Source organism: Podarcis raffonei, chromosome 9 (genome assembly GCF_027172205.1).
Source record: "Podarcis raffonei isolate rPodRaf1 chromosome 9, rPodRaf1.pri, whole genome shotgun sequence".
Taxonomy (NCBI): Eukaryota; Metazoa; Chordata; class Lepidosauria; order Squamata; family Lacertidae; genus Podarcis; species Podarcis raffonei.
Window position 1 is genome coordinate 64,113,264 of NC_070610.1, and position 16,218 is coordinate 64,129,481.

General features: G+C 39.9%; 1 protein-coding gene across 5 annotated transcripts in view; it reads right to left on the bottom strand.

The window, feature by feature from the left end:
• Nucleotides 1–16,218, bottom strand: part of CCSER1 (coiled-coil serine rich protein 1) — a 701,519-nt gene that overhangs the window by 408,348 nt on the left and 276,953 nt on the right. For all 5 annotated transcript variants that reach the window (XM_053404078.1, XM_053404076.1, XM_053404077.1 and 2 more), the window contains one exon: nt 385–595. In XM_053404078.1, the coding sequence (XP_053260053.1) occupies nt 385–595 (211 nt within the window). The remainder of the gene's footprint in view (nt 1–384; nt 596–16,218) is intronic.

Below are 16,218 nucleotides of genomic sequence, written 5' to 3' on the forward strand. Positions count from 1 at the left end.
GACCATTGTCAGTCAAGTCAGCCTGCTTCCATTAAACTTTACTTACTAGTTAATCTCTCTTTAAATTCCTATCCAATCTTAACCCCTCCTCAAATTCCCTTTCCCTTTCAGTTTTCCATCTTGTTTTATCATGCTGTCAACAAGAGCACTTTATTTCCCTCTATTCTCCTCAAAAGTCAAATGTATTACAGGAGCTAGAAGCACCATGATCAAGACTGGACAGCTATGGACAATTTAGCTATGGACCTTTTGGTTTTTTTAATCAATAAATCAATAGTTTGCAAAAGCAAATGTCAGAAGATCAACCTCCCGTAGTTAGTTCTGGTATTTTCCATCACCATTAACATAGAAAAACAGTATCCTTTCAGTCATTTAAACCCTTACCTCTTGGAGAACCCTCTTCATTTTCAGAAGTAATGTTTTGACAGCTGTACAGTCTTGCATCATCAGTCGGAAGGGCAAAGATTCCATCCCTCCACCATCTTCGATGGCTGCAAAAGGCCACTCCACAGATGGGCTGCTAGCCAGTTGGCTGACACGAGGGCACCTCGCTTCTCCTCGATCCACTTCCTTTGACAACTTCAGAGAAAGATTCCTGTCAAGATATAAGTTAAGATCATTAGCTGCAATACTAATGTTTTCAGGAAAGAATGCCATAATTTAAATCGGTTAGCTTCAATTTTTCATATCTGAGACCACCGGTAACCTAACTTGCTACATCATCTTAATGTCTTAAGCATCTAAATAAAAACTCAGGGGCTGTACAGTATGTAACAAGATTAACCACACACAAAAACTGCTTAAAAGAGTGTGAGGGGTTGATTCATAAATCTAGAGGCAATGAGATCCAAAATGAACATAAGAAAGTTAAGTGTATAAAGAAGTGAAAGAAAAAGGGAAAGAAGAAAAATAGTACTTCCAGGCAAGAAAGATGATTTATAACATTTCTCCATGAGGTGAAACAGGAATGTGATTCCCACCCCCGTCTCCCCTCCCACAACCCTACACCCAACCCACCACTTCCCTTGCCAGCAGAACAGCCCCCTGTCACCAAAACATAGTGAGAGCGGACATTCTGCAAGGTCTTGCTGCTCATCTTCTCTACCTTAGGAGTAGGAAAGAGGAGCAAGCAATGCTGAACACTGGAACACCACCCTCTTGCCAAAGCTGGCATGAGGCAGGGGGTCTGCCACAAGGGGAGAGGAAGATAAGTGGCAAGGCCGCGTCCCAGAACACCTTCCTTTTGGGGCTTTTTGGCAGCAGGGGCAGGTGGGGCACCACCTCTTGTGCTTCCATGGCCTGAGGAGGCTGCTTCAGCCCACCACATGGGTGGGCCGGCTCTGAGTTACAGTAAATCACTGCCTAATGGAAGGCCAACAAAGGGGAATATATTCAAGCCAAGATACAACAGAATATAACAGCCGCTTTTGTTTTCCTTTTTATTATATATGTCTTTCTTTGCCCTCCCCTCCCAATCTCTATCTAAGCCCTCTATCATCCTACTTTATCATGTCCTTCCTCATAAAGTACAAAATAAAATATTAGGTGGTGTCCCCTGGTGTGACCGAATGTAGGTTGCCTGTGACCCTATTTTAAGACCAATTATTTAAGTAAAGTGAGCTCTATTACCTGATAAGATGAAACATCAGTGCAGTGAAAAGTTTTGTTCAAGGAGATGTGAAAGACCTAGAGAAGATACCAGTTCAATTTGCTTGAACTTGGATCTGTCTTCAAAGAGCACAACACAATTCCTTTATGCACTCTAAAATGCACGTTTAAATCATTAAACGTAAACACCATTTAAGCCCTGGACAAGAGGAGATGAATACTTGAATGGCGCCAAGTTTTAAGGACAAAAAGCTTGACAAGAGTTTAAATTATTGTGAGAGAGAGGAATGGGAGGACAAGGATGTATGGCACCTTGAGCACCAAGGAGGAAAGGTGGGATATAAATGTAATAATAATGTTAAATAAGTGCTGGTTTTCTATCAGCAGTTTGGAGGTAAAACATCTGCAAGGATTTATTGGAAAGTCCCTCATTCAATCTTTAGCTGCACATCCCCCCCACCGGCATGATCCTCAAGAGCATTGATATTAATCACACTTTGAAACTCTTATTATATTGAGGCAGTGTTGCATGTACAGTGGATACAAACTAAGAAGATTAAGCACAAAATAATCTGAAAATCTTTGTGTCAGTGAAGCTTAATTGTATGTCATCAGTTGTATTTCCTTATTACTGTGGTTCCACATTTTATGTTTTAAGCAGGGGTGGCGCAATGCCTACAAGCAAATGAAATATCTAATAACTAAAGAACAAAAGTGGGCACATATTTGCACATGCCAAGTTATAAGCATAGATACTAATAGTGTTTTTTTTAAAAAACAAAAACCCAGACATCTCACCATAGCAGGAAGATGCATGGTAGAGCGTGGTGCTTATAACTTACAGGTTTGATCCCTGTATGGAACAACTGCTTATCCCTGCATTGCAATTCTGTAATTATATGATTCTAAGTAAGGTGACCTGTGTTCTTGCTCACTGCTTTCCAGGTGCTGACCACTGATAGGCAAGTTCAAGGACCCTGTTTTCCCTTCTTAAGGTTCTTTGGACAGCAGTTCAACTAGAGGACTCTATTCTGTAAAGTAAGACAGACAGCCACCCTATATTGTATTTCTGATCCATTCTCTTCCTCTCCCCACACCCCTCATCCCACCAAGAGCTGCATGAATTAGATTCTCTGTTTCTGCTCTTTAGGTCAATTCATAGCACAATCAGCCATGACCTCTTGCCAGGCACGTATTCTCATGCATCCTAACCAGATGCATACGGTTGCACATTGCCACATACTCAACATGCAAAAAGATAATTGACACAAGTTTGTAGGTGCTTTCTTGAAGGAGTGGAAAACTGGATAATCAAAAGCAGAGTAAATGGGGGGGTGGAAAAGAGAACAAATATATATATATTTAAGGAGCAATGCCAAATCAAAATGAGATGGCACATTACATTGCAGTGACTTTCCCATGTCAGCCATAAACCTGAGCATGAGATCATATTGCTGAAATTTTTACAGGTGTGTGGGGGGGGGGGGTAAATAAGTAAGCCACTCTTTCTGGATTTTTATTTCCTTCTTACTGATCCTCATATTTATGAGGTTTGACAGTTTATGAGAATTTAAACTTCACCGACACCAAGATTCAAAGATTACTTAGCTTAATCTTCTTAGTTCTCATCAACAGGGCTTGCAACAAAGCCACAGGAGAATGAGCTGGAGTACAAACAGTGGGCTCCTAGTGCCTTCACTTCTTGACACCAGCTTAGCAAGTGAGAGACAAGCAAAACGATCTGCCTCAGAAAAGCTCTACCAGCAGATCAAAAGGCCACAGTGGGCATTATGTCAGAGATGTTCATTCCCAAACAGAACTTTAGACAAAATCTTAGTTAGATTAGGAATACTGTACTGATTCTTAAGCAGTAACCTGATGGTAAAATCCCGAACCAACAACTTAATAAGAAGCATATTTATTATTTCCAAAGAACTTTCAAATCCAAGGACTGCACAAGGTAAAATCAGACAGAGGCTCTACCCTCATGATGGCAATCTACTTTTCTTTTCTAAAATTATGCACCACAGCAAGGTGATCCACAAAACCAATCTTCACAGAAAATCCTGCACTGTTCTAAACCTTGGCATTCTTGAATTTGAGCGGCGTATGTCTGCAGATTAACTCTGTGATTGAACCACAAAAAAGATGCCTAAGTAAGACATCTGTGGGGTTAAGAAAGGCCGCAAATAGCCAATTAGGAGACTTTACAGCATTCTAAAGTGGTGGTGCAAATCAACAAGTTGCATACAGGTTGGCTGTCATGGGTTGAATGAAGAATTTCAATTTGCAGCGCTTTAATTGCAGTATGCCAGTGTCTGGGTAAAACAGAGCCCAGGTTTTTAATCATCCATGAGGAATTTATTTCAGTCAGTTCAGATTGTTCCAACGAGAAGAGTTTTCTTTTCCACACTTCTACTGGTTCTTTGTATGAGCACGGGGTGACTCCAAGTGATTCAAACAAGTACAGTGTTCTCTGTGGGCAAGGGCTGTCTGAAGTGAAGGAGTCTGCCATGTTTGCAATGAGGAAGGACAGTAGTTTGCAGTCTCGTTCTAGACAGATGCAACTCCCTAACTATCCAGGGCAAACATCTTCATGTTTAGTCAGAAGAAAGGGTCACTGAGTTGAGTGGGGCTTATTTCCTAGCAAGTCTGTATAGGATTACACTTATAATTATATTACACTTATAAGTATTATACTGATTTTACACCATGGTACAAATCTCCCCCACCCTACAAGGACTTCACATTTACCAGGCCATCACTATAACGCCACAAAACAAATGTTGCTAGAATGGATCCAGTTATGTGATATATATATATTTTAAAAATGGATATTACACTATCAACAAACCTCACATCTTTTACTGTGGAATCCTCTTCCCTCATTCTCCCTTGCAGGTCTTTGGATTTCCATAATACTAAATTTGATTTAAGCCAATTTACATTCTGATCCAGAAACCAATTCAAGTTCAATTATGGTGATTTCATTCCACTGACTGAAGTCAATGGAGTTAAATCAAGCCAAGTCCAAATAACCAAGTCTAACTGGCTTGTGTATCAGCTTTCCCAGCTCTCCACACTTCCCTTTTTGTTAAGGGCTAATACTTTGAAAATGTGTATGACAGACAGGCTAGATGATTAAAATGCATAGTATGGGGTAAGGTGCATGTTATTTGACATTTTACAGCTTTTAGCACTGAGCATCATTTATTGCCAATTTTCATGCTGTGACTTTTCAAAGTCACCTCTGAGAGGAAAATCAGGTTAAAAAAAGAAGAATATGCATGCATGCATGTGCACACACTGCACACAAATGTACACTCTATAATGGCCCAAGCAAGGGTTGTTTATAAATTGTTGTACAGTTTTCCACCCATTGATGAAATCCTCCTGCAATCAAATACTTTGAAGCTTGCAATCAAAGACTTTGCATGAGGAAAGAAATGTCCAAACAGTTGGAAGAATTTCCACATTATACATTCTTAAAGGCCTTGATGAAACAACTTTAAATTGAGCATAACAGAAAACTTTCTGCACTCTACAGTTCCAGCTTTCCAGTCCTTCAATTCTTTCCATTTCCAACCATCTTGAATATTAACACTATACTGGTTGATCTGTCTTTCATCATATTGAAGTAGAAGCAGAAAATTGTTCCAGCGTGTGTGAGTTTGAAGAGTCCTATTTCCTCACACATCAGAAGAAGCCCAGATGACAAAGAACTCAGCCCAGAAGACTGGCTGCAGACAAGAAGGCAGGGTAAAAAAGAAGAGACCTGCTGGACCAGGCCCATCTAGTCCAGCATTCTGTTCCCACAGTGGCTACGCAGTTGCCTATGTGAAGCTCATAAGCAAGACCTGAGTGCAACAGAACTTTCCCCACTTCTGAATCCCAGTAACTTGTATTCAGTGGGACAACTTGTTGGCCATTCTTGCACTAATCAGATTGTGATATGGAACATTTTTGTTCTTTAAAAAAACAAAAAAGCTTCTACTTGGTCCTAATCTGTCTAAGTATTCTTTCAATACATCCATGGAACTAAAGTCTATTGTTTTAATGGTCTCCACTGCATTAATTAAAATGTCCACACACATTTCTAGACTCTAAGTGCTGCAATGACCTTTTCATGGTCCGATTTAAAACACAGACCAGAAATTAATTAAGTGGATCCGTTGCTAGAAAGAAAAACCTGGGAAAACATTTGTCCGAAGGAATATACAGGCTGAAAGAAATACCTAGGCTTACTTAGCAATTGAATGGATGGAATAAAAAAATCCATATAACCAAAGAACAGGAATTAACAGCAAGGACACATCGAGACTAATGACTCCAAAGGTAGAAACATGCATCTCACAAAAAGAGGCATGTGTGTGTGTTGCATTTTCCAATTCTGTAATCGTTACCAAGAAACACAAACAACAAGCAATGCAAGTCGTCCACTTTCTACTCCTTCCCATTTTTCAGCATCCAAATCCACCTTTGAGTCTCCCATGGCAGAAAGTAAACCATGTTCTGGTTTGCCCGATTCAGAGTTTTGGGTTTCTGGTTTTTACCCTAACATGCTTGTTCTGAAATAACTGTTCCTGTTTAGAATAAATTTCACTGTTTCACCCACCTATTCTTGCTGACTATCTTGGTTATTTGGAAACTGTCATGTTTCTCTTTCTACCCATTATTATGTATTTATTTTGTTTGTATGCTTACAGGACAAACATAATAAAATAACAATCCATTAAATAGCTTGATACCAAAACATTAATTCTGGTGCCATGAACTTATTTCACTGCAGAGGGAATTCCATAAATGGGCACCACATCCAAGAAGGCTCTTTCTCTGGTGATTACCTGCCAGAGATCAGTCCTGAGCAGCCCTGAAACCTGGGTTTTCCTTGGAGGGGAAACAGAGCCCTCAAAAACATTGCTGGACTGCCAACAACTTTGAGAACTGTTAAATTGTTAGAGCACGTTGAATTTTTCAACTTTCAACTGTCAAAAATGAGGGGTGCTAAAATTGTGATATGACTTGGGAATTCAAAAGCTATTTTGGTTAAATTCATATAAATTGGTTTTGTTTGGCAAGTAGAATCCATGTGTAAAATTGTATAAAAATCATTAAAAATGATTGCCAAGTACTTGCAGTTATATGATATATTAATATTATTTTTATTTAGTATTACCTGACATTGTCAGAAGGTTTTCCAAAAGCAGTTTATGTGCTTCTTCAACAAACGTTGGCTTATCAAGCTAAACGCTATCCAGTCAAAAAATATTATCAGATTTGAGTTACCCAGAAACATACTTTAAAACCCCTCACTGAATAAATTTGCAAAAAAATGACAACCCCTACATTGCACCCAGGTATCAGTGGTCCAAGACTGGAAGTATCAACACCAGTTGCCCTGGCTGACTCTGAGACCTAACCATCATCCCTAGGGCGAGAAGATCAGGGTTGATGGTAATCCAGAAGGTTTTTTGGTCACTAACAAAATGCTCAGCTAACTGCACATGGCTTTTTGGGAGGCAGGGGAAGTACATGTAAGCACCCACCTGAATCAAGGTCTGTCTGTGAGCCAATAACAGGTGGAACCTCCAGCAATTATATAAGTTCTCGGTCTGATCTGCTTCACTGCTGAAGCTCCCAAAAAAAACCTTCCTAAACTGGAGAAATGGACACCACTTGCCTTACCTCTAACGGCAACGAATTCCATCCATCAAAAAATAAAAACTGGGTTCCTTACTCAGGGTCAGAAAAGAGGTCATGTCAGGAACTCCTGGTCTTGCCAGAGATTGATGATTCTCTTTCAATTCAGTTTGCTTTTCATCAACAGGTAAAGTAATCTGAATTGGCAGTGACTTCAGAGTACATATTTCTGTGTAAACAGGCCCAAGTTATTTCAGCCCTTTACCCTACTTCACTCAGAAAGTGAAATAAACTATTTCCAGCATGATTCATTTTCCACCATGGATATTGCATTTCCACTGGTTATCCCAAATTGAGTCTGCATTTCAATGCAGAACTGACCTAATTCACAGTTCCCAGACTAAAGCATGTATCCAAATGCAGTTATCTATCTATCTATCTATCTATCTATCTATCTATCTATCTATCTATCTATACACATATATAACTGCATACAAAACTGTATATTTATCATGCATACCACATGAATATTTAGGGAGGTATGAATAGAAACAAAGAAATGCATATAACATCCATATTTAGGGAAGAAATGCTTGTAATATAAATGAATACAATTCTAATTGTGCTTCTGCTATTACACAAAATGGGATGGAACAAACATGATTGAAAATGGGTAAAAGTGAAACTGACCAAAATTGACTGACTCATGTCTCCCTATCCTAAATCCACTTTTTATCCATTTCTATCCAATTTACAATTTACAAAGGGATTGTTAACAACTGGATGCACAAACACTTCTACGAGTGGGAGTAAAAAAATGAGGGTGCTCATTCAATTACATCCCACTGACAACAAAAAAACTATTCCACATATTGGTTTCTGTTGTTATTTTCCCAAGGCATTTGAGCAGCACTAGCAACCAAATGCTTTGTATTCTGACCAAAGTGTGACCATGCTTATGTATTATTATTACTGTACCTTTACTCTGGTGTAATTGCTTCAGGACATTTTGTAGCAGGATGCAATATATAAATTTAATTAACCTAGCCTAGCTTAATCCAAAAGATACTGCAATGGTATTTTATTTACTCAGAAGTAAGTTCCACTGAGTTCAATGAGATTTACTTACTTGTGAGTGTAGGATTACAGCCTGAATGTGCAACCCATTTAAAGTAAAGGGTAGAATCTGCACTTGGATGCAAATTCCTGTTCACATCCTCAAAAATATTCAAGACATCATATGAGGTTTTTATGAATAACTGAGACAATGGAATGGCAAAGTCAGTAAAAAAGAAAGGGACAGGTTTCACTGTAGAAGAGTTGTGTCTAATTGCTGAAGATTCCTCACATCCATAATATAAGTAATTTGATTAATCAGTGAGGAAGAAAACTGCATCTATAAAAACCATCCTATTTCATGATCGTATAAAAAAGTAAGAAGATAATGTTATTGTTAAAAGAGCTTTTATGTGAAGTCCTGTTTTATGGTCAGTTAAAGAGGAGCTTTAATGGATTTGAAGACAAAAAATACAGCTAACTTGTCAATTCCTTTTCAAAAGATTGAAACCTAGCGCTTCTCTCTCCCCCAATGGAACCACTTCATAGTTTATATTAGTCTTTGATTATTATTTAACAAAGCATGCAGGAAACATGCAGTCCTACCAATAAGCATCTGAATTTGCATAATGTATGCCATATTCTGCTAAATAAAACAACCAGCAAAACATGGGGTTTTGACACTGTTAATAAAACCCAACAGAAGGTTTCACTGCCTATATTGTTACTTGTCAAATTTTCCTTCCTTCAAACTGACTCCAGTAGTATAACTATTAATTGCCACCCAGATATACTTTGGAGGAAGCAATATTTACAGGGCACCTGTGGAAAAATAATAAATATCACACAAAGGACCTCAGACAGGCACAAATGTAGCAAAGACTAAAAAGGTAGCCTTTGAGTTTGTAAGACCTGGAAAAATGAGGAAGGTCTGCTTGAGAATATCTCAGTAAGGCTTTTTTAGGGGGGAAGGGGATGACAGAACCTAGGACTGTGTGTCACTTCAAAGAAACATAGAATCATATAATTGTGGAGCTGGAAGGGACCAAGAGACAGACCAAAATCAAATTCAGATAAACTGATTTTTTAAAAGACACTGTTTAGTTGATTTGTCTAGCTTTGGGAGAGGGAAGATGGAAATAAATGTTACATGGAGAAGTTCTGTATAACCTTTTTATAAAGTAAACTCTCCTAACATTGATACAGTATCAAAAATGGAATATATGCATTTCCTATTTTCCTACAGTGCAGCTGAGGTGTTGAACATAGGTAACTGAATGTATCCAGTAAAGGTTGTTGGTCCATCTAGCGCAATGCTGTCCACCCTGACTGACAGCAGCCTTTACAAGGTCTCAAGCCCAGGTCTTTCCCTGCCCTGCAACCTAAAATACTTAAACAGTGATGGAAAATCTGTAGCCCTCCCATCAGTCCTATTCAACATGGTTAATAGCCAGGGATAATGGGAGTTGTAGTCTAGCAGCATCTAGAGGGCAGTGTTCGAAACTCCCATTGTTCTAGGCACATTTTGCGACAGGGAATTTCACTAGCGTGAGCAGTTTCTGACCTCTGGTCGCAGTACAGAGCTTAAGATTTCAGACTAAAACTGCAGAGTGGAAGGAGAGGAAGGCCTTTTTTTTACCTCCCCACTTCCAGCTACTCTCTGAAGACTGGAGAAGAGACTGTCTTAAGCATATGGACAGGGGAAGGACTAGACCATGTGAAAAATGAACATAATATTTTAGGGGCAGCTCATTCATTTTCAGCTTTGTATTCTTGTTATAGAAATGTGTCCCTAGACATTCTGTTGTTGCGCCCATAAGCTAAATTTAAGGTGCTCCTAGCTTTCATATCTCAGTTTCTAACACTGCTAGAGGGTCAGAGGTTACACGCCCCAGGTTTAAAATGAAAATCAAACATCATATATGCAAAGCATGTGCTCCACCACTAAGCTATTATACTTCCCCAAAACTTCCCACTTTACCTTTATTTAAAAAATACGCAAATACTAACTGCTGTTCACAAATGTAACAGATATCTGAAAATCCATAAGAATTGTGAATTTATTTTAGAACAGAATGACAGGCAAAGCTTTCTGCCAAAATATCCTTTCAAATGGTCACCTCCACAAAAAAAAGAAAGAAAGAAAGAAAGAAAGAAAGAAAGAAAGAAAGATCAAGCAACACTAAAATGTGGTGCAACCCTTCATAGAACACGACGAAAGACAGGCTGTCTATAATGTCAAATCATTAAACTTTCTGCCAAAACATCACCATCATTGTCCTTGCAGGGCTGTTACGGAGTGTAGCCCAAGTTAGTCCAGAGGAGATGTGCCCGCCCACCCACAAAGGGTCACAGGGCACATTCTGGAGCAAGCAGCTGACAAAATGATGAATGAACAGCTAGGGATTCAGAAAGTTTAAAGAGCAGAGGAAGCAGCATGAATGACAATAATAGGGATGTTCCTGTCTGAAGTGTCAACAATGTTGACATTACAGGCAACCTGACTTGCAGGGTGTTCTCTGTAGTTGTGTATCAAATTTTTGTGATGTTCGATTTTTAAATGCAAAAGCTACCATTTCAAAGATGCAAAAAACTTGCCTTCTACTATTTTGCAGCTTCTTTCATAGCCATTTGCAGTCACCCATTACCCTGATTGTGGGGACGCGGGTGGCGCTGTGGGTTAAAGCCTCAGCGCCTAGGACTTGCTGATCGAAAGGTCGGCGGTTTGAATCCCCGTGGCGGGGTGCGCTCCCGTCGTTCGGTCCCAGCGCCTGCCAACCTAGCAGTTCGAAAGCACCCTCGGGTGCAAGTAGATAAATAGGGACCGCTTACTAGCGGGAAGGTAAACGGTGTTCCGTGTGCTGCGCTGGCTCACCAGATGCAGCTTCGTCACGCTGGCCACGTGACCCGGAAGTGTCTCCGGACAGCGCTGGCCCCCGGCCTATAGAGTGAGATGAGCGCACAACCCTAGAGTCTGACAAGACTGGCCCGTACGGGCAGGGGTACCTTTACCTTTATTACCCTGATTAGCTACTGCTCAACCCTACAATTTTTTAAAACTTAAAATAATATTGCAACCATTTCCGCTGTCTCATTCTGTGAGCTGATCCACATGTAATGGCACATTGAACAGTTCTCTTTAAAGTCCCCTTGCTTTGAAGTAATGCTTGCAAACACCTGGATTATAATGGGGGGAGGGGGTAGAGATCTCACAAAGAGCTACTTTTGGGTAGCAATTAAAAGCAAAATTTGTAATAAATTTTCAAGATTAGACCTGGATTTCTTACCAGTCAATATGCATTACCCCACTTAAATGTATGATGAACAGACAAGCTAGCTCTGTGTCTCATTCACTGCAGATGTGATAGCTTCAAGTGATGCACAGAACTAGCATTAAAGGTCAGTCATGGTCAGGCACTTCTTGAGGGTCCCTAGCTCAGCAAGAGGGCCATGGATAAGAGCTCCCTGGACATGCTGCAGTGAAGAGGAAGGCTTACTGAGGAAAGGAGGCCAGTGGAGAGTTCTTGCTCAAGGACCCTCCAAAATCTGCAGCCTTTAGTGTTTGATGCTTTATTGTGTTTTTATCTTTTGCTGGAAGACGTACAGAGTGGCTGGGGCAACCCTGTCAGAGGGGTGGCATATAAATAATAACTTTATTTATTGTTCATAAAATGTATACACCACTTTGTTGTTGTTGTTTTAAAAAAACACCACCTCAAAGCAGTTTAGGAAAAGATTAAACCATAAAATCAGGAGGAAAATACAGAACATTAAAACATACCAGAAGTTAAAAGACTAAAACAGATTAAAATTTGCACCAGCATTTCAAAGCATCTGGGTAGCTTTGTTAAAACAATCATTTTAGCATGTGCCGAAAAGAATACAATGAAGAATACAAAGAATACAAAGTGTATGTACAGTCATACTATGCAATCGAGTTCTTACAAATGGGTACCTAAAATACAATGGCCTATTCTGTCTTCTTGCAGAATTTCTAAATCATAAGTGCCACTAATCAATAAAAACAAGCAATGTGGAGAAACATCTAACTCAGGGGTGGGGAACCTCCAGCCCTCCAGCCCTTTTCACAGCCTGCCCCACTCGATTTCCGTCAGCAATAGCTGTGAAATTTGTGATAAGTTTGAAACCGGGAGATTGTGATTCTGATCAGAGATTATGGCTCAGGAGAGAGGAAGACAGCCTGAGTCCTGCTCAATCCTGCTGCCAAGCTGTCCGTGATGCAGTCTGCTCTTTTCCTCCATCAGCGGATCACTACATTTCCATGCTGTGCGATGAAAAAGATAACCCATTTCTCACTGCACAAGTTGGAAATAAAGTGAGCTGCTCATTGAAGGTTGCACCAAGCTGGTCCAAATGGATTTGAAAAAAGCAGTATGATATCATTCTTTGTATGGAATGATTTCAGAGTGGGAAATGAAACCCCGTCCTATTTGTTTCTGAGCTTTTCTTTCAGACAGGTGTTGCAAAATGTGCACATGCTTATTAATTAATGGAATCAAAGCTTAATTTTCAGCAAAGATGTTAGGGGACAAAAAAAAGCAATAAACTAATTAAGTGTGTAAATTAACCTAATTGCTTTGTTCTCATATTACACAATTACCCAGGGCCAGAGCATAATGATGATATTCTACAATACCCTAAAAAAAAAATCTGGAGTGGGAGAGGGGCAGTGCTGGTGGTGTTAGGCTTTTTTGAAAGCTTTCAGACTCTTCTAATTTATAGAAGACTACTTTGAAGAAGAATATTCTAAGTTGGTAGTACCCAAACTTTCCTTTCCCCATGAACCACTTGAAAATTGCCGAGGGTCTTGGTGGACGACTTAATGATTTTTCTGCCTGTTTTAGAAATCATATTTTTATTATTTCTTTCTGAAGCACACCAGCCTTCCAAGCACTGCTTTCTTCTTACTCTGCTTTAACCTGCCATGTTGCTAATGCAAAAGAGACTGTGAAGGGGCAGCAGGTTGAATAATGCAAATGTACATTCTGACCAATGTAACTTTCATACTTGCATTACAAACACATTAGGTACAAGAACCACGGTGTAAAAACAGCCTGAATCTTGCCCTTGAAACTGCAATATTAATATGCAATGCATAACAATACTATATTTAGAGATATATTTCCAGGATCATTTTAGGGGATATTTCATTAAAATCACCATACAGAATATGGAGGAAACAATGTCCTTGGTGCAAATATCTGGCTCCAACTTTATGCCACCGTAAATGTTATCTCTTGCTCTCACTTTTAGCTCACTGAAGAATACTCGACATTTCAAACCAGATAACAGAAGCTGCCTAGAAGCAAAGGGGAAGGTTTCCCCTCATACTTGTTGCCATAAACACTGATCCCAATCTGTATTCAATTGTCTGTGAAACAAAAGCCAAAGATGCCAAAGTCTGGCTCTACACAAAGAGGGGGGAAATGATAAAAATCCTATTCTGCTATCACTTCCCCAAGAGGATGTCAGCCCCCAACGAATGACGAATTCTGTGAGAGACACTTGCCACTAGGGGAGAAAGTTCAAATCTTAAGATAATATATTAAATATACTGTTTTGCACCTGCTTTGTGGAGAGATGATGAAAGTGATATTGCAAATAGCAAATTAATTCAACCTTTTTATTATCTTGATGCCACATAGTCTGGAAGGAAAGTATTGATGTTTTATTTAAAATCCTAAAAACGCCAATCCTGCTACCCCAAGATACTCCACTGAAGACATTGACAGATTTTAAATGATCTGATTAGGAAAGAAGGAAGCATCATCTCAATTGATCAGTCCAAAAATGACATAAAAATAAGAGCTTCAAGCCTTGTGTTTTTTCCTATGAGGGAAGTTGCTAATGGGATTAAAAGGTATCAACTAGTTGCATTGCTTGAATAATAAACATTGTTCTTATGATACTATACTTTTGAGTTCAGCTCTTAGACCTATATCTAATTTATGAAAAGGCAATGACCTCCATTGTTCTGAAGTGCTTAGGAGTGTAAATCACCCTATTTATATAAAAGAAATGTATAAAACAAAGATCCATCTATTAACTTCCAAAGCTGAGAATCAGAATTTGAGATCTGAGATTATGAACAGGTAATATCCAATTAGAGATAAAAAGTGCATAGGGTGAGGGAGGATACTTTTCACCCATTCATTACTACTTAAGAGCTTGCCCAAGATTTTGAGCTTCTTGGAACACTCTTCCAGTAAAGCGAGAGAGGGGGGAACTGCCTCAACCATTCTATGAAGCTTACACAACCTCCTCAAAAAGTCTGACAAAACAAAGTTATTTTATCTTCTGATGGGGGCACAATCCATGGATTAAGTGAGGCAGAATTCCTGCAGTTAAACTGTTTGAATTCCAATTATCTCAATTACAATAAAAACCAACTGCAGTGGCTAGTGTACTCCCACATCATATTGTACTGTGTTTATCATATCACATCATGCTAATACACTAGTACTCTCTGAGAAATCTGCTTCCCTGCAAATATATGCCCTTGGGTATGCAGCATTCCACCTTGCCATCTGGAGACAAGAACAGCATTCGGATTCATCATTGATTATGGAAATATATCTCAATATTTCTGAACTTTAGAAAATTTTAAATCTTAGCTGGCCCAACTGACAATCTATTTATGGGAAAGTACTGAGCTTTGATAACATTTAGCGCAACTGTGATTTAAGAAAGAGAGAGAGAGAGAGAGAGAGAGAGAGAGAGAGAGAACTGCCTTTCACTCCAGTTGTTCTTTCAACTCAAAACAGAAGGGTTGAATCATTTATCAAAGATGAAGATCGCTTAGCTCATAAATCTCCAAGAGCAGAGATTTATATAAGCTCCCTTGATCCTACCAAGAGTAGCAGGAGGATAAGTCGTCACACTATCAGCCCTGTAAGGGAACAGTCCACAGAAAACCCATGGATTTACATTTGACGATCTATGGTATGTGCCATGATAAAAAGGTAAAGGGACCCCTGACCATTAGGTCCAGTCATGGCGGACTCTGGGGTTGCGGCGCTCATTTTGCTTTATTGGCCGAGGGAGCCGGCGTACAGCTTCCGGGTCATGTGGCCAGCATGACTAAGCCACTTCAGGCGAACCAGAGCAGCGCACGGAAACACCGTTTACCTTCCTGCCGGAGCGGTACCTATTTATCTACTTGCACTTTGACATGCTTTTGAACTGCTAGGTTGGCAGGAGCAGGGACCGAGCAACAGGAGCTCACCCCGTCGCGGGGATTCGAACTGCCGACCTTCTGATCAGCAAGTCCTAGGCTCTGTGACCCACAGGGCCACCCACGTCCCTTACCATGATAGACTTACCATGTACCATGATAGACAATGCCAATTATTATTATTTTTTAAAGTGAGGGCAGTTACTGCAATTCATGTGCCACACATACCTTTGTTCTTGCAATATTAATTATATATTTGTACACAGGATAGGAAACCACGTTATACTGAGGGTCTCCGCTTGTGGCATTCCTAGAAAGCGTGGGTCTGAGTGGTTTTCTCCTTGCCCCACTCCTTTCCAAAGGAAAGTCCATTCTTTAGTGATAGATCGGAACAAACAGCATCCAGGAGAAACCTGAATTGCCGATTGCTCTGGTGAGCACTAAAGAGCGATTTTCCCTGGGGGGAAACAACAGGACAAAAGAAGTATGGATAAGCCCTGAATCAGACCATTGGTCCACCCAGCTTAATTGTCTACACTGATTGGCAGTGGCTCCCCAGGGTGTTAGGCAGCTCTACCTGGAAATTCCAGAGTTTGAACCTGGGACCTTCTGCATGCAAAGCAGGTGCTCTACTGAGCTACAGCCCTTCCCCACACAGACTGAACACTACTAGGGAATCCATAGTCCAAAGGCTAGTTTTCATTTATCATGTGATGGAT